This window comes from Epinephelus fuscoguttatus, linkage group LG23, assembly GCF_011397635.1.
Source record: "Epinephelus fuscoguttatus linkage group LG23, E.fuscoguttatus.final_Chr_v1".
NCBI lineage: Eukaryota > Metazoa > Chordata > Actinopteri > Perciformes > Serranidae > Epinephelus > Epinephelus fuscoguttatus.
Window position 1 is genome coordinate 13623561 of NC_064774.1, and position 24326 is coordinate 13647886.

General features: G+C 40.8%; 1 protein-coding gene across 1 annotated transcript in view; it reads left to right on the plus strand.

Annotated features, from left to right (window-relative positions):
- The window catches only part of poln (polymerase (DNA directed) nu), a 67909-nt gene that overhangs the window by 34019 nt on the left and 9564 nt on the right, over positions 1–24326 (plus strand). Inside the window, exons 10-12 of the mRNA XM_049569213.1 lie at positions 9554–9665; positions 13569–13651; positions 22922–23027. Coding sequence (XP_049425170.1) covers positions 9554–9665; positions 13569–13651; positions 22922–23027 — 301 coding nt within the window. The remainder of the gene's footprint in view (positions 1–9553; positions 9666–13568; positions 13652–22921; positions 23028–24326) is intronic.

Sequence of the window (24326 nt, forward strand, 5' to 3'; positions counted from 1 at the left end):
TCAGCTACTATCATTTTTCAGTGTCCCGAAAAAATTTCAACCAAGAGGCATGTCAGAAGGTATTATGTATCTGGATGTTACTTTCCTGTCTGTGAAAGCAGTGTGTGTATGTGTAGGTATGACGCAGTGTGTCCTGAGTGTGTGTTGTGTTTATTTATCGATTCAACCCTCAGCAGAATCCAAATCATGGATTTGTAAAAAAAATGCACGGCTATCAGGTCTGTTCTACCAAAGATAAAGCAAACTATTCTTTACAGTACATTTTGAACAGCCACCCCATCCTGAAGCAGCCTGCATGTGCCTGATGTGTGTTTGTTTGTTTATATTTGCAATTGTCAACTCAGTTATTTTCTACCGGGAGATGTCTGCTGGTGTGCGGGAGCTGGAGCTGAGAGAGGCAAAGAGAGGCTCGCCAAAATGAGAACAAAGGCAGGCCTAATTCCCTCATCAACCCTGTTAGTTCAGTTTTTCACTTTTGTTTATTTTTCATTCCCTAGTCCATAATGGACGCACACACAAACCCCATGTGCAGCATCTGTAAAGAGCAACATATGTTGTGGCAGTGGTGTGGTTATTAAAATAGCAAAGTTTCTAATTGCAAGATATTGAATGTTGCCACTGTGCAAAAGTGCTTCTTGAGAAAATGCTAACAGCAGTTGCATACTGCACTTTGTGGTCATGATAGACGTCATTTTGGCAGAGCACCTGCCGCAGCAAGCGAACATGCTGTCTGTGGTCATTTTGACTTGACCAGCAGACTTCACTACAAGCCAGTTGGCTGACGGCTGTTCTTAAACCAGCCGCCAGTGATTTAACCAGCTGAGTTGCATGTAACACCATCAGCTCAGACGGCCAGTTCACACCGCTGCAGCTTTTCTCTGCAACGTACTAAAACGGTTTCATCTCATCATGAATCTTTGGTCTGAGCTGGGCTTTATCACACTAATGTAATCAGTAGGCAATTTAAGGGGGGACAAGGCGGGATGCCATCGCTCTTGTTGGCAAAATGACCAATTATGTCCTTCTCGTTTACCTGCTGTCCGGCTCCATCCCGAGATACTACCCTGTTTGGACCCATACCGATAACTGATAACCGATAACTGAAAACTATTGAGAGCTATTACATTTGAAAGAACATTTCTCTTTTAATGAGTGCAGCATTGTAGCACTGGTTTAGTGGCCTGAAAACTCACTCATCTGAATGTGTTAAATAATCTCATGTGATGCTACTCAACCAATCAAATCAGTGCATTCAAATAAGCATTGTGACTCGAGTGAGTGAGACACACATACACAAGAGAGATGAGATGAGAGACACGAGTCGAAGAAATAACTCAGAGAAAAACACTGAGGTTTTATTCAAGAATGGACAGGCTCTTACATGTTCATTCTTCCCATGAACTGCTCAAAAACCAGTATGTCTCATCATGTGCCCTGAGACTATGGCGATTATTAAAAGCTTCAATGTGAAGCACCACTACAAGACAAAGCACAGAGCACATTTTGAACATACAGTCAAATCCAATAAATTAAGCCCAAGGTAGTTTTTCAATGTTTTGTTCTTAAATATCACCTAAAATAGCTTTCATCTACTTTTTTACTATAATAATGTATCAAGTGACTATGTAAAATAATATGTCAGTGTTGTTTTCTCAACTTTTTGCGTTGCCCCGGAGTAGCCAAAAAAATTAGTCATTGCAAGCTTTAAAATAGGTGGAAATTTCTTTTAATTACTTAATACTCACATGGGTAAAAGCTGGTCCAGCCACTTCATTTATCAAAGTAGGAGATTTATTCATATTTTTCTGCAAATTTTGATATAGCCATAAATTCCAATGCCAACACAATGCAATACAAACTCTAATAGTACATCAACGTTTGTTTTTCTTGAACAAATGCTGGTTTTGGTTATAATTTTGGTCAAGTCCCTCCTCTTGTCCCTCTGGGTTTTAGTTATGAGGAGCCAGGTACATAGGTGTACATTTCTACCAGTAGACTTTAACCCCCACAATCCAGTTCAACCTAAACCCCTAGTTCGCCCTGGCCTGTATGCTTGTCGAATCATCCTTCCCGGAGGCCCCTCTCTGCCTACCACAACCCACAAGGGACATTTCATATTCTTAGTGTGCAGGTTATAGTTGATCTCTTAAAGGGACAGTTCAACCCCAAATCCAAAATACATATTTTTCCTCTTACATGTAGTGCTGTTGATCAATCTAGATTGTTTTAGTGTGAGTTGTGAGTGGATATCTCAGTGGTGCTAGGAGAGCTAGCAGTAGATGCATGTTTCCCTCTGCGCGTTAATACAGTTTGTAGTTGCTGTTATGTAGAAATAAAGAAATTCCCTCATTAAACTGCTCATAACAAGGTCTGGACTATCCTGAGTAACCGGATCATGGTCTCTGTAAAGAGGCATTGCTGTGTGAGAAGGCAGACATCTCTATGGACAATAACACTTGGCTGCTCACACCAAAACATTCTTGATTGATAAACAGCACTACAGGTAGGAGGAAAAATGTGTATCTTTGATCTTGGGGTGAACTGTCCCTTTAAGATTTCATAACCTTCATGCTCCACACCGCAAAGCATCACTGACCGGCTGTTCAGGGTACTGCGGGTGGTTGCATTAAAAATGTATGAGGCACGACTTAGTCCCCTCAGTGTCTTAGTATGCTGTCCAAGGAACTGCAGGAGCAAGTACCGACTTATTTACAGTTTTTAATACATCTAGTCTCAAGTTATACATGACCCTGTTCTGTGCATTTGCAAAGTACTTTAATAAGGTTACAACTAATTTTGTTTGCTATTAACTTTAAAGTGTTGCAAAGGCTTTAACATAATTATTAGAATTGCCCTTGATTAGTTTTGATTTAATTTTCATTAAAGCAAGCAGACACTAATAGTTTATGATAGTTATTTATTGTTAAAAATAGTGCATATTCAGTTAATTATAGTTAAAGTGGAAAGACTGTGTGCCATTTTTGCTACTGAGGATAGTAATTGCAAAGAACCTACACTGATTTTCTTTGGTAACTGAGGATAACCACCAATAGCTACCAAGGAAAACACAAGTGTTATCCTCCTCCTATTTTGGTTGCACAATGCTTGCAGCACTTCCTTTGTGTTGGAAATTGTGCCATTGTTTTCCCGTCAGATCATACCTGGTGGCAGATAGAATTGCATGGTGAAGCAAGGCTTATAGGGAACCAATCTAAACACCAATGTTTTCATTATTCTAAGGCCATTACATTGTGCAATCAGCATTTACTGTATGACAATGACAATAACAATTTTCAACAGTTAAACAGTAACAAATATTAGTATATTAAGTATATTAAATACAATATACTATAAAATATATATACTGTTACTGTTGGGGGGGGGGGGGTAATGAGACAACAGAGTCTGCTGTTGCCCAGACTGGAGTCGTATGACGACACCAGGGCGACTGTATATGAGAGGCAATCCCCCCACTCATTGGATACTAATCCTCTTTACTGGTGGAAAGGATCAGCAAACTTTCTGTTGCTGCCATTACACAGAATCAGTCAGTTCAACATCTGCCCAGTTAGCATGAGCGAACACAGCTGCAGCAACTAATATCTGACACTGAGCCAGTAAACAGTCCCAAGAGACCACTTTGTTCTCATCCCAACTCATACTCATATAATCAAATATCACTGCCTTGTCAGTGGATTTTAATGTTTAAATATGACGTGGTAGGTATCCTCCTGCATCTGTTTTTGACGATCCGGGACAGCATGTCAATTTCCGCTTGTTACATGCATTGTGTCTTTTCGAGGTACACTTCTGTTTTCAAACAGTTTCTGCTCGTTAGATGCATACAGTCTTTTTCAAAATAAACTTACAACATCGGTAAAACACGACATGTTTTAGGATAATTCCCTTGTCTAACAAAAGCACATCATTAGGTTTAAATAACAAAACCACATGGTTAGATTTAGGCAACAAAAGCATTTGTTTAGGTTTAGAAAAAACATCATGACATGGCTTAAAACTCACCTGAGACCCAGGAGAAAGTCCGCAGTTTGTTGGACCTATCCACTTCGGCAGCAGATCATATTGTGGGAAAGGTGCCTTTGCGTATTGGTACCTGATGCCAAAATTACTGACAAAGTGACAGTATTTGACTAGTTCAGAATGAGAATGGGCTGAACAAACTCACTCAGACACTGAAATGGCTTGACCTTGACCTATGCTGTTAAGTAACATTAGCCATGTGGTGCTAACAGTTAGCCCTGTCACTGTGTTTGTGGGGGGGTGGGCGGACTCTACGTTACAAATTAGCATCCGCCCCCCCCCCCCCACACACACACACACACACACACACACACACACACACACACACAGTATAGTTTCAGTTTAGGGGCATAAATGGCACTGAACTGATCCAATGTTAAGGGTTAATCTGTGGAGGAAGTTACTGGAGGTCAGTTATTCCTGTACGGATCAATACAAGGATTCTTGATTGTGGTGTTTATTTTTTATCACAGAGACTAGCTGTGTTAGAAGGTGGCCTTGGAGGACATGCACATACACATAACTCATGATCACTCTTTCTTACGTGTTAACTCATGTTATTACTCTCTGTTTCATACACATATTTTCCTTCTTCCTCTTCTCCTTTCTATTTCTGTCACGCAGAAAACTCTCTCTTACACACTCTCTTTCCCTCTCTCTGTCTCAAACACACGCACATACACACACAAATCCTGGTCAGCAATATGTTTCCAAAGCTGCCGGCCATGCTTAGAGGAAATGTGATCTGACTCATAAAACATTGATGGGAGGATATCTTTAGAAACTCCCTTCCTCACCTCATCACAACCAAAACCATTGCTCACCTCACCATCACCCCTCCACCCTGCTTTCTTTTCTTTATCCATCCCACTGGAGTCTCTCCGTCTCCCTCTCCCTGTCCCTTTTATCTTTCTCCTCTGCAACCTATGGCCGACCCCGAGTTAAACGGTAGATGGTGTGATTGTGACCTGAACTTCCGAGGAATTCCTCTTTCCAGTAGTGCTGAATGAAATGACCTGAAATATTTATCAATCTGTCAGATTTTCCTCAATTATGATAAATGTACCAGTAACTATTTCTGATGCATTAGTGCGTGATGTTTTCCCTCACAATCCTATGCACCCATCCTTCATCATTCTCTCCTCCCACATTAGTAGAAACCTATTACAGCTGGTTGCTTCATCCTCACTGAGAGAAAATTTCTCTTTTTTACCCCCATCCATTTTGAGTCGTTTTTCCCTGCATTTGGTCGGGTTTAATTTGATTTGGAAGCAGCCGAGCAGAGGAAGAGATGTGTCTGGGTGAAATGGCTGTAATGGAATGTACTGCAGTTGCTTTGTGGGTGTGGATATAAGTGTGTGTGTGTGTGTCTGCGTCTATGTGTGACTATGTCTTGAGAGATGTTTCAGTTTAGATCTGCCAAGCTGACAAGAGAGCTGTAGACCTGTCAGTACAGGACATGTCACCTGCCACCAAGAGGTGTGCTAGTGTTGTCTCTCTGTACGTATCTGTCCATATTTCTGTTTACACAGTTGTCTGTTTGAGTGCATGTTTAAACAAAGGTGTATTATAGTGTGCACTTAGATGAGACAGAGTTTCTCTCTGCCTATTTTAAAGATGTTTTGCTGTGTGTCTGTCAGTGTGTCTCGTTTATAGCCTCCGGTTATCTCTCTCTGCTTATGTAACTGCCCAGGGCAGATTTCTGACACGATTTGGTCTCAGAGGTCTTTTTATTCATGGCGTTTTTCTGTCTGTCCTGCAACTCTGCTGTCCTGAAACCATGTCAGTCCTGCAGTTCATGTCCTTTCTCCAAATTGACCTTGAATGTTTTAACTCTTTCACAAAAGAGTGAAGACAAAAATGAGTAAGCTTGATGGTTATCAACCAGAAATTGAATATTTGATCTTTTTTACATAATATGACACATTTGAATACACAAATGGAGTGGATACATGAATTATTTTTCACTTGTGTTTGCGATGTGAGATAGGGCATTTGGCCTTGGGACAGGTCTGCACACTCTGAGTGCTCCTGTAGTTTTTATGTGTGTTCTATAATGGATGGTGGTTTGATTTATTGAAAAGAGTTGAACCCTCGTAGTTTAAATTCAGATTTTCAATTTTGTTTAAACCCTGGTGTGAAAACCCTAGTCCATTACATTATAGACAAAGAAAGATTTTGGAACTAACATACTACTGTGTGCAGAAAATTTATTTCCCAGAAAGTGTTGTACATGACAAATCCACCCTTTATCTGTAATTGCTAGCTATGCCTTAATAGTTACAGTACTCAGACACAATCATAAGTACAGTGTGAAGAGCAGTGCAAGAGTTCAAACAGCACTACGTTTACATGCCCAAAATATTCTATAATTTTCTGATATTGTTTACCCAGATTCCAGAAAAGACAATATTTCTACTAAGCTGTTTTTACATGGCTAATGAAGTAAATACTCCACTAATATTCTCATTTACATTATAGACTGTGTAAAAATAGTGGATGTAGCCGCTGTGATGTCACCCATTGGATTGTGAACTCCCTTATCGAATCTTTGAGCTTGGCATTTTGGCTGTCGCCATCTTGGATTTTCTGAAACCATAAGTGACCATATTTGGACGAGAAGGTTGGAGCTGCAGAGGAACAAGGGTGGATCTGACTTGTAGTGTGTTTATTAAGCATGAATAACATGTTTATGAGGCCGCCTATCCTGTTTATGATCAAATTCAAGGTATGGTGTTTACATACGTACAGAGAAACGTAAACATGTTGGGCTTTTTAACATGGGTGTCTTTGGGGATGGACGAGCCAGCCTCAAGTGGCCATTTAAGTAACTGCAGTTTTCAGCACTTCTGCATTGGCTTCATTTTTCAGCCCTGGAGGTTGCCTCTTGGTTTACATGCAGTAGTGCATAGTTCGATAAATGTAAAACACCCCAATGCTTCATCCTCTAACCGCTTCATCCTCTTGAGGGTCGCGGGGGGGCTGGAGCCTATCCCAGCTACATCGGGCGAGAGGCAGGGTACACCCTGGACAGGTTGCCAGACTATCGCAGGGCTGACACATAGAGACAAACAACCATTCACGCTCACATTCACACCTATGGACAATTTAGAGTCACCAATTAACCTAGTCCCCAATCTGCATGTCTTTGGACTGTGGGAGGAAGCCGGAGTGCCCGGAGAGAACCACGCTGACACGGGGAGAACATGCAAACTCCGCACAGAAGGGCTCCCACGCCCGGGATCGAACCGGCAACCCTCTTGCTGTGAGGCGAGAGTGCTAACCACCACACCGCCGTGCCGCCCAACACCCCAATGCTTTACGCAAAAAAGTAATGATAATTCTAGTTTTCTGCTGTTCTGGCAGACTTGTTCAACCATGTGAACACAGTCTCTTTTTTGTTTTTTTGGTTCCTTCAACCACCTTCTCAACATTGCATTATTTGTCGATATCCAAAAACCTGTTGATATCTAAGTCTTTCATAAAGTTTAGAAGACGGTGTGTTTCTCCTTCTGACCAGAAATGTGGGCTCTTCTTCAGGAGATGCATCTCTACCACAGCCTTACAAACTGTTAGCTAGTTGGTTTGTAAACAACATATCTATGGCAATGCACAGAGCCGCAAACTGCGGTTAAATGCCCATTTAATATTCATTTTCCAAATATGCTCAAAAATGCGACATTCGCAATAAGGCCTATTTGGAATATCCAAAGGGAAATGCTGTTTACATGACCTGTATCAAATTCTGAATAATGTCGTATTTGAAAAATCGTGGAAGTGACGTCACTCTCCTGTAATAACCCAGCTTTACATAGATTTGTGTGATAGCGGCAGCAAATCATGCCAATTTCATCATCAGGATGAAAAGAGTGTCATACCACAGAAGATCCTGCTACAAGATATGTTATGTTAAAGAAACAGGGTCAGCTTCTAATGTGAGCTTTTTGACGCCTGCACATATTCACATTTTATAACCCTGGAGATAGCAGTCGTGTTAGAGCTTACAATGATGCAAAGTATACTCTGTAATTCATTATTCCTTTTCTAATAAATGCAAGTGAAGTGGGAGGGTTAGATAAGTAGTGTGAAAAAAACAACAACGACGTGTATACAACTGTTTCTTTGTGTGTATCAGTAGCGGCTGTATGTGTGTGTGGACATTGTCCAGCTCAGGTAAAATGGAGTTCAATAGCACAAAAGTGTTGAGCTATCTACAACATCAGATGTGAGCATCATGCTGCAAAAAAGTCTTTTTTCCTAGACCCACCATTTTGGATTGCCATCAACAGTGATACAAAGAGAAACTGTCAGGGGCAGAGACACCAATTTCTCCACACACAGTAACCTTTCTTACTGTAGTGGAAGCTCTTACTGGCACTATTTGCTGTTGCCCTCTCCACCTTCATGTATAAATTGCAACTCCTGTATTTCAAAGATGTTGTGGTAAATGGTAGAAGTAGCTGAATTAAGTGAAGATGACAGCGAGTACAACTAAATTGCAGTTGTATCACTTCAGCACAAACAACAAGCGCCAAATGATTAATTATAGTGTTAACACAAACACTTGAGGAGTCTTTAAGGGTTCTATGTACTTCTTGAACCATAAATCTCCCCTTAACATTTCACTTGGACATTTTTTTCTACACTGCAGACACCATGAAACCACCCTCATTAAGTGGATTGATGATGCCTGGTCACATAATAACTGTACTGCACTGTATTTTGAAACAGTCACTAACATTCTTTGAATAGTGAAGCTGTCCTTTTAATTACTTTATATTCATGTAATAATATATTAATGTCAAATGGACAGTAATGTACATGAGAAACAGAGAAAAAGAAAGAAAATTATGTAATAATCATCCACTTATTGTGATCAATTTAAAGCAGACAGACGTGATCACTTTAGGAGGTTTCCACTGTACTTCAAATGAGACAATTTCGTTGTTGTATATCTCCATTCTTACATATATATTTATCATAATGTTCAAAAACTAGTTGGACATTTTGGCAAGTACTCTTTTGCACTTTGAGAGAGTTAGATGAGAATATCAAAACCTCTCATGTCTGTATGGTAAATATGAAGCTAGTGCCAGCAGCAGTTAGCTTAGCTTAGCAGGGGGAAACAGCTAGCTTGGCTCTGTCTGAAGGTAACAGTATCTGCCTGCCAACACCTCTAAAGCTCACTGAACATGTTACAATGAATATGTGTTGCTCTATTTCCTGGGCGCAGTAACTTCTTGAAGAGGCTCTGGTAGGTGGATTTTGTTACTTTTGGACAGAGCACGGTAACCTGTTTCCAGTCTTTGCTCTAAGCCAAGCTAAACTAAGCTAACCTAACCAGCTGCTGACTTTAGCTACAGATTTACCTAACAGACATGAAAGTGGTATCAATCTTTAATCTAATTCACAGCCTGAAAGCAAATAAGCTTTTTCCCCCAAAAAAACTTGTAAATGAATGATTTTGGATGTGACATTGGAATAATGTATTAAGAAGGTGTGTGTTTGTCAGACTTCTGCCAGGTGGAGCTGCGTCTACTGGCTCACCTCTCCTCTGACCCTGAGCTGCTCCGCATTTTCATCAACCCGCAAGCAGACGTCTTTACCATGTTGGCCTCTCAGTGGTAGGTCTCTCACTCCCATACACACACACACACACACACACACCACACAAACACACACACCCTGGTCCTCCCCTGATCTCCCTGCCAAGGTGAGTGTTGATGCTCCACGGGGTTTTTCTTTCCCAGTCTCTCTGTGTCTCTCTCCCTTTCTCCTCCCCCCGACTACTGGCTCCTTCACTTCAAATGCTAATAACCTTGTTGCCATGACTACCATGCCAACTGCCTCATTCGCTCTCTCTTTTCCACAGGCAGGACACCCCTGGGCTGGTCGCCCTGGTGATTACATTGTCGCGCTTTTGAAGTATTTTTGTGAGTGTGTGCGTGTGTATTCTCCTCCCCTCTTGCTGCCAGTGTGTGTGTGTGTGTGTGTGTGTGTGTGTGTGTGTGTGTGTGTCGGTGTTTACACACAGGTCTGTTGTGTGTGTGAGATATCCAGTGTTGCACCTTCACTCCTGTCATCCATCTCAGTCAAGTGTGTGGCAGAGGGCGGCCAGTTAAACACATTACCTGGTCCCATAGACCATATTAACAGCTCTTCTGAGCCTTTACATTGTGCCTCTTTCATTATCTCTCTTTCACCTTTAAACAAATTAACTGGTGTCACTGCCGCTCTGCTGGGATTACTCTGCCTTACTCTCATCTTTTGAACCTTCTGTTTCTCTCTTTTGTAGTCTTCTATTTCTTTCCTTCCTTTCCTCTTCTCTGCCTTTTTGTACAAATCCTTGTGGCCTTTTCCTTGCCCTCTCTGTCCTTCCTCTGACAGATGTTTCTCCCTTCTTATTCCCATTTCCTCTTCCTTTCCTATCACTCTTTTACATGTTAATTTCACTGTTTCTTTTCCTTTTCTCCCTCTTTCCTCACCTCTCCTTGTCCCATTCCTCTCCCAAGGGTGTCACTGATGTGTCTGTTACTCTGGTTGAACCACTTCTATGTGTAAATCAGAGAGTGAGAAATGTAAAAAGGATTCTTATTCGTGGTGGGTTAGCCAGAGGCTTTCTGCTTACTACAAAACTGATTTCTCATTACTTTGAATACTATTTAAATTTTCAAAAGTCTTTCTTTTACATTTTTTTCATCTTCCTTGTCCTTCAATTTGTAGTAAAGCAACAAGCCTAAGGCCCTGTTTGTACCTGGTATGCATTTTGAGTGATTAAATCACAAGTGGACAACTGAAACCCTTGTTCACATCATGCTCATGTCTATTATGCGTCTCCAGCTGACCGCTTGTGTTCAGATTTTGTTCCTGCCCCGTGCCCATTTTTTGACGTCTGCACTTTTGCTAGCTGCTCTGTAGTATGCTTGCTAGTCAGGTTAATGGTTTTGTCAGTACAGCTGGGGATACCGCTGTCAGCAGAATTCAACACGTCTCCTTCTATAGGGCAAAACGATAGATGGTCACACAACATTTTGTCCAACTTGATATTAAATGGGAAAGTTATATAGCATTAGTGCATTGTCACCAAAACAAACACCACATCCTGCATTGATGATGAGGACCTTGTTTGGGATACATCAGGACGCATTAGTGTTTTCACTTGATCATTACTGAACCATAACGGTGCAACTGGGCTCTAAATATTTTGGGAACTGTTGTTTTTTTCTTTGGTTTCTCTGCAGTTCATTCAGTGGTCAGATTGAATAGGTTTAAAGTGTGATTTGCCAGGCCATAGTAGGTTTCACTGATATTCTCTCATTCAATTCCAATAGTGTGAACTCTGGATGAACCTTCTCTTTCTACTGTGAGGTTTAAGTATAGCTTTGCTAAAGCATCACTTTCATAAAGATATACATGTAGGAGTTTCCTGAAAAAACATGAATAGACTCATAAAAGTAATCTCTCTCTCAGTCATCACTTGTGACCCACTAGAGGTGTGTGGTGGTGTATTTTCTGCAGAGACTCTGCCCTCTGCCTGTATTTTCTTATTTCCTTCTTATTTTGCTGTGTTGAGGACGTTCCTGGGCAAAGCGCCTGGGTGAGGTCGGGACTTAAGCGAGATTTATACTTGTGTGTCAGCTTTATGCTGACCCTACACATGTGGCCTACACCGCTGTGAACATTTATACTTTTGCGGAGGTGTGTCTGCGTCACTCTGCAGTTACACCTCCAAAACAGTAGTCAGCAGCAGGGTGTTTGTGAAGTGCTGTAAAGTTTAGTTGATTCAAAACACACATTAAACACACATTAAACATGGCTTAATAGAGACAGTCTCAAACACAAGTGCACAAATCAGCTTCACTATAACTCACAGCATTCACAGACAAACGCTTTTTATCTGGACACATTTTCCCTCAAATACAACATGCTAACGTTATTAGCACAAGCCTATGGCATTTTACATTGTATAAGTTAGGTTGGCAGCTAGCGGAGATTTCCTCTGCTCATATGAAGCCAGGATAAATTACACACAAGCCTTATAATGCTATTTTTGTGGAGTTGTTTCTTATCTGTGAAATTAAAGTAAATAAAAGCTTTTTTTCTGAGACCATTTCCCTTAGTGGGAAATGTTTTCACCTTACAAAAATAGACAGGAGGTCTGCGTTGCTGTGATGTGTAGTTACATTTCTGGGGAGGTGCACATCAGGCTACGGCGTAGGTTACAGTGTCGATTAGACACACAAGTATCAATCCCGCTTTAAAACAAGAAATTGACCAGGTGACCGATAATTCCTGCATAGTGTACCTTTCATTCCAGCTAGTTATAGGCATTATTGTGCTCCTGACACTGAAACAGGAAACTGCTCCTATTTAATCTGAACACATTTTGATGCTAAGTTTCCAGTTTCTTTTATCAGTGACTGCTGATTTATTTATATCTTTATTGAACTGTTGCTCAGAGGGATCATGGTCTCATGATGTTATGTTATCAGACTGGTTAAACCATTTGCACAGCATTTTGTTCTTCATATTCTAAACAAACCCTTCATACAAAATAACATCTCCCTGTAATAAAGACTTTCTACAAACTAAAAGCATCAAAGACCATTTAAAAGTACAGTGTAGTCCTCTCAGACATCTGACTGTGCCGAATATAGCTTTTGTGGCAGGAGATTCCAAACTTTTGAGCGGTGGTGTGTATCTGTTGTAATAAAACAGCAGGGTTTTCCAGTAGATAAATGCCTTTCCAGCAGGGGGCAGTGGAAATCCAGTATGGCGATCTATCAAGGCGATGCACAGTGGAGGAAAATGTTCAACATGAGTTCACCCACTGGAGGTTATTGGTTATGCATTACTTACCTCAACTTGTCATTTAACACAAAACTCACTCACTCAAACACTCATGGTAAGTGTAATTACCTCAAATTTAAGAGTCGTTATCCTGGGGCTTGCAGGCATCAAGGCATCTGACATCATCAAACACTGGAGCTTTGAAGCTCCCATTTGTATTTTTCTTTGTGTGTGTGTGTTTGTGTGTGTGTGGCATTCTCTCAACACTGATCAGCGGTGGCAGCTCCCAGTCAGCCCCTCCAGAAATGCCACTTTCCAGACGTGTTATCCTACCCTGTCTGATCCTGAGTACTACGACTGTCTACAAGTCACATTACATAACTGTCTCTGTCTGTCCATCCCTGCCTTTCCCTCTCTATCTCTTCCCCGTCTCTGTAGTTCCTCTGTCTCCTTGTACTCTGTGTCCTTTTAACCTCCACATCTCACATTGTTTCTTTCTTTTTATTTGTTCTTCTCTGGATTTCTCTACCGTCCTTTTCCTCCCTACATCAGTGTACACTACTTACCTTTATACTTACCTGCAATGCCTGAACAAGAAAAGGATGATCTATCCAAAAACAGTCTTAAATTTAGTCAAAAATTATCTTGAAAACGTTTGAAACCTGTAGACTGAACAAGTCTTGACCTGGACACCATGTTGTTCACCCCTAAAAAATGTGTTTATCTTTATCCCTCAGGAAGGGAGTGAGTGCGGGTGAGGTGACTTTTGAGGATCGGGAACATGCCAAACGCATTGTCTACTCTGTTGTGTATGGCGCAGGTGAGTACAAACACACTCTGACATATTAGCCATAAACGTCCACCTTTTCTGGCTGCCTTCTTCTGCCCCATTCCTTTTGTCTTTTTCTGCCCTCCTTTCTCTCAGATTCTTGTCTCGCACTCCTCCTGTAACAAAACAAGGTAAAAAAAAAAAAAAAAGATGCTAGCTAACAGCTACACAGTTCTGTATTACAGCTTGCCGAGGGATACGTTGAAAGTGAACTAACGTTAGCCTAGCACATGGCTAACTACTGCATGCAACCCAACCGTTCATGTTAATTTTTAATACAGTCTGCGTATGAAAACGTCTTATCTGAACCTTCAAGTTCTGCACTTACATGCCTCCACGCCTGCTGTTTTCTGTTGAGATCGTGGTAACTGCAGTTTGTAAGGTCGTAAAGCTCTGGGTATCCAGCAGCCACCACCACCAGTTTCTCCTCCATTGTGTGCCAGCTGTAAACTCGTTGTCATGACCACCACAGCAGGCCTGCCTCTCAAATCATCAGACTGGACGATGGGGAAAAGGCGGAGATGACGTGGGGTGTTTTTTCGCTCTGAGTTGAAATTTTTTCAGTAGCAAAAAGCTCCATTCTCATTGGAAAACAAAAAGCAACATCCAGCTGCTTCAGTGCTTTCTGTCGGATCGGGCCTTACAGAGCAGTGGGTGGTAGTAATTGATTTACAATAGTGAAGATACAGATATTCATCAATCAACTGGGCAATTGACCTGTATTGTTTCAAACTGACAAAGCAGCAGGTCCTAGTGTCATTTAGCAACTGGTGCAGACCTACAGGTGGTTCACTGTGTGAAGAGGGTAAATGTGTAGCAGAGGAGATGAAACACAAACTAAAAGAGGTTGCAGTATTACAAGTATGGAATTATTTTACAAAGTGCCAAAAACTGCAGTTCCTCAAATGGCCATTTGAGGCACAGTTAGTCACACCTCGGAATGCACGTCTAAATCCAAAAGTCCAACATGGTGAAGGCCAAAATGCTGAACTCGAGGCTTCAAAACCAATGGGTGATGTCACGGTGACTTCATCCATTATTTTATACCATCTATGATGTTTACACAAAAACGTTAATTTCTTTCATGCTGTGGACCACAGCCCTGATTCCACTGGGTGAACTGGGGTGGCGGTGGATGCGATGGTGGAGGGGCAGGAGAAGATAAAAATAGAAAAAGGAAGATGAATGTATAATACACCCATGTGGCCCATAAAGAGACTTGTCTGTGGCTCTTGTGACCCATTTATGCTTCACACACGTGTATGCTCTTATGAACACACACACAAACACACACACATGACCAGAGTGATACGAGCTGGTGGACATGTGGTAGATATCTGGGCCAGCTAGAGATGTAATCATTGGCAGAGGATTTACATTCTTGTCTAACAATTGTGAGTTGAGGGAGGTTTTTGTTCATTAGTTTTTAATTTAGTTTTGGTTAGTTTCTGAAGTGGGTTTGCTTGTTTCAGTTTTGTCTTTATTGTTTAAAAATCTGTTGTTATAGTTTAGTTTTTATTAGTTTTGGTATCAGTTTTAGATTTTTTGTTCCGATTATAATATGGGGGGTATTTGTTAGAGGCAAGAAGATCAGAATAGGCATTGCAATACAAACAACACATATGGACCATTGCTTCTTAATGCTTGTAATGTAATGTGAGTACAAAATATCGTTTGTTAGTTGTTGTTTTTTTCCCTAATGTCTATTTTTATTTTTATTTCAGGTAACTAAAATGTTTTTCATTACTCGTTTCAGTTAACCTTTCTGTGGTTAAATGTCAACTTTAGAGCCTGATGTCAAAACTGCTACTATACCAGATTACAGCACCCATTCAAAACACAGCTCATCATACATTATTGATTTCACAGAAGCATCTGAGTGGCCTCTGTGGAACGTAAAGGGCTTATTATTTTCCTATATCAAACTATAATGATCAGCATTTTCTTGCAACAGGAAAGAACAACTTTCAGGTGCATTGGGACCTAATTGATCTGCTACTTTTTAAAAATCCAGATATTTTTTGTGAAAATTCTGAAAAAACAAAACAAACAGAATTAAAAATGATAAAGCTCATTTAATGTTTGATCATGCTTTGAGAAACTGTGGATACTTAATTACGTAATTTAAGCAAAAAAGATGTAACTGGTTCAGTTTTATAATGAAGGCATCTATGTATTTAGCTGTATTTGATATTATTGATATTCTTGAGCCAAACTGAACAGGGAAACGTAATAAATACGTAAATGTAAGTAAATATAAAATAAATGTATGCATAAATACAGAAATAAATAAATATAATAATAAATAAGCAAAATTATTTTGAATAAAAAATTATATACATGAATGAATGAATACAGAAATAAATAAATTATTGCATAAATAAATAAAGAATCAATAAGTGCTGAAATAAATGCATGAATAAATTGAAATAAATATGGAAATAAATAGATAAATGCATGAAGAGATAAATAAATACGAGTTGATAAATACATACATTACATAAATAAATCTTCTCTCTTAAATTTAGTCCTACATGTTTTTTTACATCTACATTTATTTATTTTGGTATTTCTGTGGCTCCAACTTCTACATTTAATTGTCTATATTCAGTTATTTATATCAGCATTTATTTATTCTTTTATTCATTTATTTCTGATTGTTTTTTTTTTATTCATGTATTTATTTATTTATTTGCTAAGTAAAAAGCACTCAGTTCTGACGTCTTTATAGTCTGCTGACACCAGTCAATATTTAAAACTCAGCCTCACTTTTGGGATAAATATTTGGGCGTGAAATAAATTTAACTTTGCATGTTGTACTTTAATAAGATATCACTTAGTGTACATTGGTTTACTTTATGTTAACAGGAGAACATTCTGCTGCGCTGCATTTGTTGGTTTCATGCTTACTCTGACCCAGACATGGTATATTATCAAAACAGTACATTGACTGTTCTCCCTGGAGTGAACATCATGAGAAAACTAGAAAACATGTTTGATCTGATTAACCGATCAGCACTGACCCTGCAGCACATGGTTTTTATGAGCGGAACTGGGCCAGCAGTTATCTGCCACACTGGACTCAGTATGCGTACAGCGCATTCAAGAGCTCAACAAAACCTGATGCTCCCAAGCTGATAGTGTGTTCTGTGGTATTTCTACTGTAGCAGGAGTCACAGCTCAGCGGGAGAAAACAAACATCAGAACACAAACACAGTAACGCACACACACACTGATGAATGAGTCAGTTCAAGGAAACTCGATAAACCTCAACAGCCGATGACACGAATGTGTAAAAGCTATTCATTCGAGACATGTAGGGGGGCATCTGATGCATGCAGGGACGATTCATAAAGTAAAAGGTCAGTGCTAAAAAGGCAGCGAAAATATGGAGTGCGTAAGGAGATGTAAAAGAGAGCGACGGAGTGAGATGCTGAGCGGAGGAAATGTAGGCTAAAGGCAAGAAAAGGTGGGGAGTGGGGGGAGGTGGTGGTGGAGCAGAGCATAATGTAGGGGAAAGGGGAAGAGTGAAGAGCGGGTGGGGCAGCTGAGGGAGAGAAAATGAGGAGAGGAATGCAAGGAGCTCCTGATCAGCATAGACAGACAGCTCTTCATGGAAGGATGCGTTGCCATGGATACCAAATACTAAAAGGAAGCTTTCTCTGCAAGACAATAATCAGGCCAGGGAGGAGGGGCAGAGCGGGGCTATGGACTCGTGCACACACATACACACACACTTAGAAATAGGTCAACAAATAAGAAGGGCAAGCGATGATGTTGGAGGAAAAAAGGTAGGATGAAGGTGAGACAGAAGTGTAATGTGCTGTGGGAAAAATAAAAAGGATGACATAGAAACAACACATAGCATTTTTTTTTCTGAGGACTTCAATGTCCTTTCAAAAAATGCTTAAACTAGCATATCAGTGGCCTTTTTACAATAGTTTACTTTTCATTAGGGTGATACAACTGAATGAAAATGAGAAGTAAAGAGGGCAGGACTGATAGGAGGGTTGTAGTAGTTGAAGAAGAGATGAAAGAGGGCAAGAAAGATAGATGGGGTATGAGCCGAGAGGTGCTGGAGCTTCAGTAGCAAAGGTTAAAGGTCACTCCTTGAACTGACCTCATTGAGCAGGAATGCGGGGCTTCACTCACACAGGAGCACGTCCGTAGCGTGCACTCAACATCTTCATGGTAACTTGTCTCATTCTCCGTCCCTGTTGCATACAGTACATGCATATCAAGCTCAGCAGCTTCTGGCTCAGCACACTCAAAAACACATAACCAGCCACACCAGCTGAAAGGGCCTGACATGTTTCAGTGTCTGTGTGCCCTCTGCACAGACAGACATGCCAGCTCGAATGAACTCAGATGTCTTCATCTTTTGCTCTAAGGCTGACTTTCCAAAAACAAAGCCCATGTTGCTGACTTTCAAATATTTCATGTCATATATCATTGTCGTCCGTACAAAAAACTGAACCCAATTTTGAAGTGTTTCATTTCTAAAATAGTGGGTGATAATCTTGTTTAACGGCCAAAATACATGGGAAGTGGTCGCAGCGTTGTACATCTGCCGTAGCACAGCATGTCTATTATAATCAACTGCAGCTGCTACACTGACCACGAAAGCCTCACTTGCCTATGTGAGCACCACGCTGCTCAATGTTATTCTTATACAGCTGATGTATTTATATTTCTCTATGCGCAGTTTGGCAGCCTTTCAACAGGTATAAACTACATGCAATTGTATAAAAAACTACGACAGTCTGTTTAAAAACTATTAAAATGAATTCCTCATTGTACCAGAGGCAATAGTAAGCAGCAGAGCAATGCTGTGTTTGTTTTTTACATTTCAGATTAAGATAAATCAATCAAATCTGTATGCTGTTGTTAAAATGATCGTGTTATTTAATTCAGTACCAGTTAATATAGCTCATATGCTTCCAGCCGCTGCAAACAAACTGCATTATCACTTGGGAAAACTCAATACACACACAGTGAAGCTGGCAGAGATGGAGTCTGTGTCGCAGGGAAGAAACCCCGCTCTGCACCACCTATGTGACATAAGTCAAGTTGGCCATAAGTCAACTAAAGCTGGGCATACACTGTACAATTTGAGCCTGTTTTAGAAATGTTTTTGTTTAATTCCAACTCTGAGTGTAGAGGTAAATCGTCTGCGATCTCATGCTAAAGCTCACGATTTATGTGCTCACACTGTATAGTCCGATCATGAATCCACAACCTGAGTGCTCATATCATGTATGAAAAATGGACAGTAAAAGTGTCCATGGGTCCCTGCGGACTGTTCTAGCTATTGACGATTGTCAATAAAGATTCATTTTAAAGGCCCGGGGCTATGGGCAGGGAGATTGTTAGGGACCAAGCAGTGACACAACAAGGACACAGGAGTTGTTGCCAAAATTGTGGGGGGGGGGTTTACCCAAAAATGCATGAAAAATTTCAAACCAAGAAATGAACTACTAGGCCTATCAACATAACATAACTATACTCAATATAATAACCAAACAAGGTGTTAACTAAACAAACTGACCTGTCCAAATGAGGGAGCATATATAGTGGCTTGGCCAAACCAAGTAATGCACTTTGGGGAACCAAAATGGACGGCAACTACGACGAAATACAAAGTAAAAGTAACTAAACCTAAATCCCCTCCATGACATGGCAGCACATGGTTTGATCCAGTGAGCTGGCTCCAGGATTTAGGAGTCCTCAGCCCTCAACCACGTCTTCATCATCAAACAATTTGCCTGTGTAACCCTATAATGCTAGAATGTGTACAGTGATGTGAATTGTTCAGGTATGGTTGACCATAAATGAAAGTAACCTGTGTAGATACAAACTAATGAGTTTAAAGAGTGTAGATTGGGAAACATTACTATGTGTGACTGTGACCATCACAGAGAGGTTTGTTTGTTAGCAGAGGTACACACATACACACACAAGTTAGCAGCACCAACACACTAGCAAGGTATCAGCTACAAGGTTTATTGAGTAAGGTAAGAAAGCACTGACCTTGTGGCTGTGCTTCAGCTGTGCAAGAACCTGATGATGGTCGGCCAGAATTTCTGACATGTCATTCATGTTCGACGCCTGGTTGGAAGCAACTTATTGAGCTTTGCCTGGGTCCAGATCTGTAAATCCACCCACTCCACTGACTTCGAGTTGACTGATTTGTCAGGAATTGTGACATTAAACAGCAGTTTCTCAGTTAAATAAAAACAACCAATCAGTGCCACAGTTGTGACTAAGGCCATTATCAGGCTGTTTTCAAGCGTTGTCAAGCTGTGTGCTGGAACCAGTGAGGAGTAATAACAACACTTGCATACCCTACAGACAAGATAGATGCTGCTATCGAGGCTGTTCTAAATTGACACGTCTTCTCAATATTGCGCAACATTGTAGTTTGTTTTTACTTCGCTCCACTCCTCTCTTAAAAGCCCGGCAAAACAGGTGATGATGATGGTAGACTCAAGTGGGTCCACTCGTCTCCAGAGATTAATTAGGGACAATCGGATGAATAGAGTTTGGTCTAACAAGTTGACAATTCTGTCTGGTATCAGGCAAGATCACACTGTGATCGATCCACAATCCCCCCTGCTCACTGTGCGGCAGATGACAAGGCTGAAAGTTTGTCCAACTCTAAAATGACAGGCTCAAATCGTACAGGGTATGCACAGCTAAACTGGAATGAAGAATGACAGATCGACTTTAGAGACAGAATAAGAGTAGACCATACATTGAACTGCTTGCTGTGGTCATTTGACTACTTCAAAAGAAAATTACAGTTGTTGTTAGTTGTTATGGCTCTTTGAAGTGGCAACAGTACTCATAAAATATGATCTACTCTGATTCTGTTTCTGTAAGGTCAACCTATCGTTAACTCTGACTGGTATTAGGTTCATATAACAAGTAAAAATGTAGTTGACTTATTTATATTGATTCTTAAAGCACTGAATTAATTCCATTGCCATCAGCAGGCATTTTTGTCAGATATTTTATTAATACATGATTTCTCCATCAATTTTCCACAGTATGTTTATGATACTGCAGAAACTGCTGTCTCCCCTGCTGATTCTCCTTTCAGCTCTAAGCTCTTTGGCATGACATAACTCATCATCAACCACACCCCTCAGAGCTCCAAACCACAAACACACACAGTAACTGTGGCACCCATCAGCTCACCCGCTACACTCCTCTATCGATCTCCTCCTCCCCTTAAAGCCCGCACCTTTACTCCTGCTACAGGCTGTACACCTTTAACACTTCCTGGGAAAGCACATACAGTACACACACACACTAAGGCCTTGTGTTCTTAGCTTTATCTTCATTTTACACACACACACACACACACACAAACACACACACACACACACACAAATGCACACACCTCTTGCAGTCTTGCCCTGATCCTTGGCCACCCTCCTTTTATCTTGTCCTCTTCCATCTTTCACCCTTCATTTGGCTCCACTTTTTTCCTCATCATTTCTTTTACCCTCTGGTCCAGTCTGTCGTCTGTTCACTCTCCCCGTTTCAACTTTCTCCCCCCGGCCTCTCTCATCTCTTTCCACACTCTTCAATCAGTCATGATAAAGGTAGTTTTACTCCATTTAAATTCATTGGCTACTCATTTGTCAGCTCAAGGTCAGCACTGAGCAGTCAGGTCCTTCTACAGTGCAGACCATTACAGAGCATTCATATTAAAGGAACAGTCTGACATTTTTAGAAATATGTTTGAAGGACAGTTCACCCCAAAATCAAAACTACAGATTTTCTTCTCACCTGTTGTGCTTTTCATCAGTCTAGATTGTTTTGGTGTTAGCTGCCGAATGTGGAAGATATCGCCCGTAGAAATGTCTGTCTTCTCTCCAATATAATGGAACTAGATGGCACTCAGCTTGTGGTGCTCAAAGCACCAAACATTTTTTTTTGAAAAACACAACAGCAGTGTCTCTTTACAGAAATCATGATGTGGTTACTTAAGATGTAGGAACTTTTTTTTTCTACCAAACTACACCTACCAACTGTATCAATGCACAGAAGGAAGCGTGCATCAAGTTATAGGCGAGAAGCTTGTGCTTGTGACGGCGCAAGATGTAAACATTAATGGCGTCCTCCTTGGCTGAGCTGTAAGATTAGCTAGCTCATCAGTGCTAGGTGAGCTGGTAGTACAGTAGATGCACCATAGATGTAGAATAATAACTTGATATCGGACTCTAAGATGACGCCTATTCAGTTCAATGGAACTGCTCGGCTGGAGCATACGCCAAAAAGTTTCTTGCTTTCAGGTGTACTTGTGTGGTATGTGCGCCACTGAATAGTTCAGTTCAGTTCATTTATCGGGCTCCTTAGAGAAACTTGTCTTGGGGGGCATCACTATGCGCAATAGTGTTTCTCCCACTGTCCTTGCTCGGGGTTCCTGCTTGGATCATAAACTTTACATTGTGATGATGTCATGGATTTTAAATCACTTTCTTCTGCTTGAGGAAAGTTTTACAAATGGATTGTAATGGATAAAAAACACACAATAAAAAGAGTCATAATTGACCTTGTTTGCAGTTTGAGTTGTCCTGTCAACAGTTTTACACATGGATGGCCATTGCAACTCACACCAAAACAATCTACACTGATAAATAACACTACAGGTAAAAGGAAAAAATACGTAATTTAGATTTTGGGGTAACTGTTCCTTTAATCCTTTACTGTTGACAGTTAGATAAGAAGATTGATGCCACTGTCATATCTATACAGTAAATATAAAGCTGCTGCCAGCAGCCGGTTAGCTTAGCTTAGCACAAAGACTGGAAATGGGGAAACAGCTAGCCTGGTTCTGTCCAAAGGTAACCTGTTAAACTCACTAATTAGCACGTTATATCTCATTTGTTAATCAGTTTTAACACAGAAGTTTAAACACAGCACATTGCAGTGTTATAGGGGGGTTATATGCCAGGTGTAGTAACTTTCTGGAGTCTAACACTCAACAAGAAAGCCAATAAGTGTATTCCTCAACATTTATCACTGTTCCTTTAACATACTGCGGATATTGCCCACTTTTCAGCTAGCTCTTATAACACTTAGTTGTGTGAGGAAGGTACTCAAAGTCATTGAGTGCAATATGAATCATGATGACTAAAAATCATACCTAATCATATTTATCTTACATCTGCCTGGCATCCCTTGAAACTCCTCTCACTGATGTAAGCTTGCATTATTAAACATACTTTCATAATATGTTGTCGTCTGCAGGTCGTGAGCGTCTATCAGGGATCCTCGGGGTGAGCGCTGAGCAGGCAGACCTACAGAGAAGTCCAGGCCTTCATCCAGAGGACCATCCAGCAGTGTCACAAACAAGGTCTGAGTACATTCAAATTCCCACTGTGTCTCCCATACAAAGCATTACCTCAAGGTTATATTGACTCTTAATACTCCTAACGGAAAAGGTATTGATGAAAATGTGTTGCAAACTGAAAGAATATTTTCCCGAAATTCAATAGCAAAATGTTTATTTATAGCAAGGTCAGAGTCACAGTTAAGGTAAGGGAAAGTAGAGGTCAATGTTGAGAATTACAAATAGGAGATGTCAGAAAAATGTCCCCACAAACAACAAAAGTGTGTGTGTGTGTGTGTGTGTGTTTGTGTCTGGGTTTGGGCCTGTACTTTTGACATAAACTATGTAGTTAGAATTTCTTTGGCGTTCACATATACACCCACGCTCTCTATGGATTTGTGTGTGTTTGGCTGAGGAAGAAGAAGATGTGCTTGCATTGGCAGGAATGAGACAAACTGCCGTGGGTCAATACTTGAGGGGGACGGGATAGATGGGGGGCGGGGTGGGAAGGGGCTGATGGTTCAGACGGGACACTCTATTTATATTCGGACTGAACTGCCAACACAGCACACCTGAGACTTAAACACGCTCACACAAAATAGTGTAAAGTCTGCACTTTAACCCTCATTGCACAAAGTACATGGGCCCAGTGTTGACAGGCAGAGGGATGAGGTCAGCCTGCACCAAGACAGATCCTCCAACTTCAACACTGAGGCCTGTGTTTGGGTTACGACCTCAGCTTCTGGCTTGGTATCAAATCCCATCTTCACTTTATCTTATGTGTGCCGTATCGGCTTTTCCCTTCCTTATTAAAGGGAAATTTGAATTTGCTGTTTTTCAACGTGGCCCTTTTTTTCCTCACGTTTCTGTGTCGAAGTGACTAATGGGTACAATAATTTTTGAAATCGATCCAGTTCTGAGCGAGATTGCTGCAGCTGGCAACTGCAAAACTGGCTGAAATGTAACCACTCTGAGGCCCTGAACATGAATCCAATGGTCAGCTGTCTGTGAGCATCTAGTTGGTGCACTGTTTCCTGCACTGTTGCCTTTCATCTGTCCTTTTCAGCTTTTTTTTCATCAGTCTGATTCACTGACAGGCTGACAAATCAGTCTGATTAGCAGTTAAGCTTAGCGCACAAAAGGAGAAACAGAAGTGAGGAAAGTAACCAAAACAGCTAAACTCAAGAGGGAGTGAGACCAGAACCAACTTGTTACATCAGATAAGATTATTTTTCTTACGCAGAAACCTTTCATGATGGTTTGTGTTATTGTTCACTGGTGGATGGTTCTTTCAGCATTGGATTGTGTTGTTAATGTGCTATA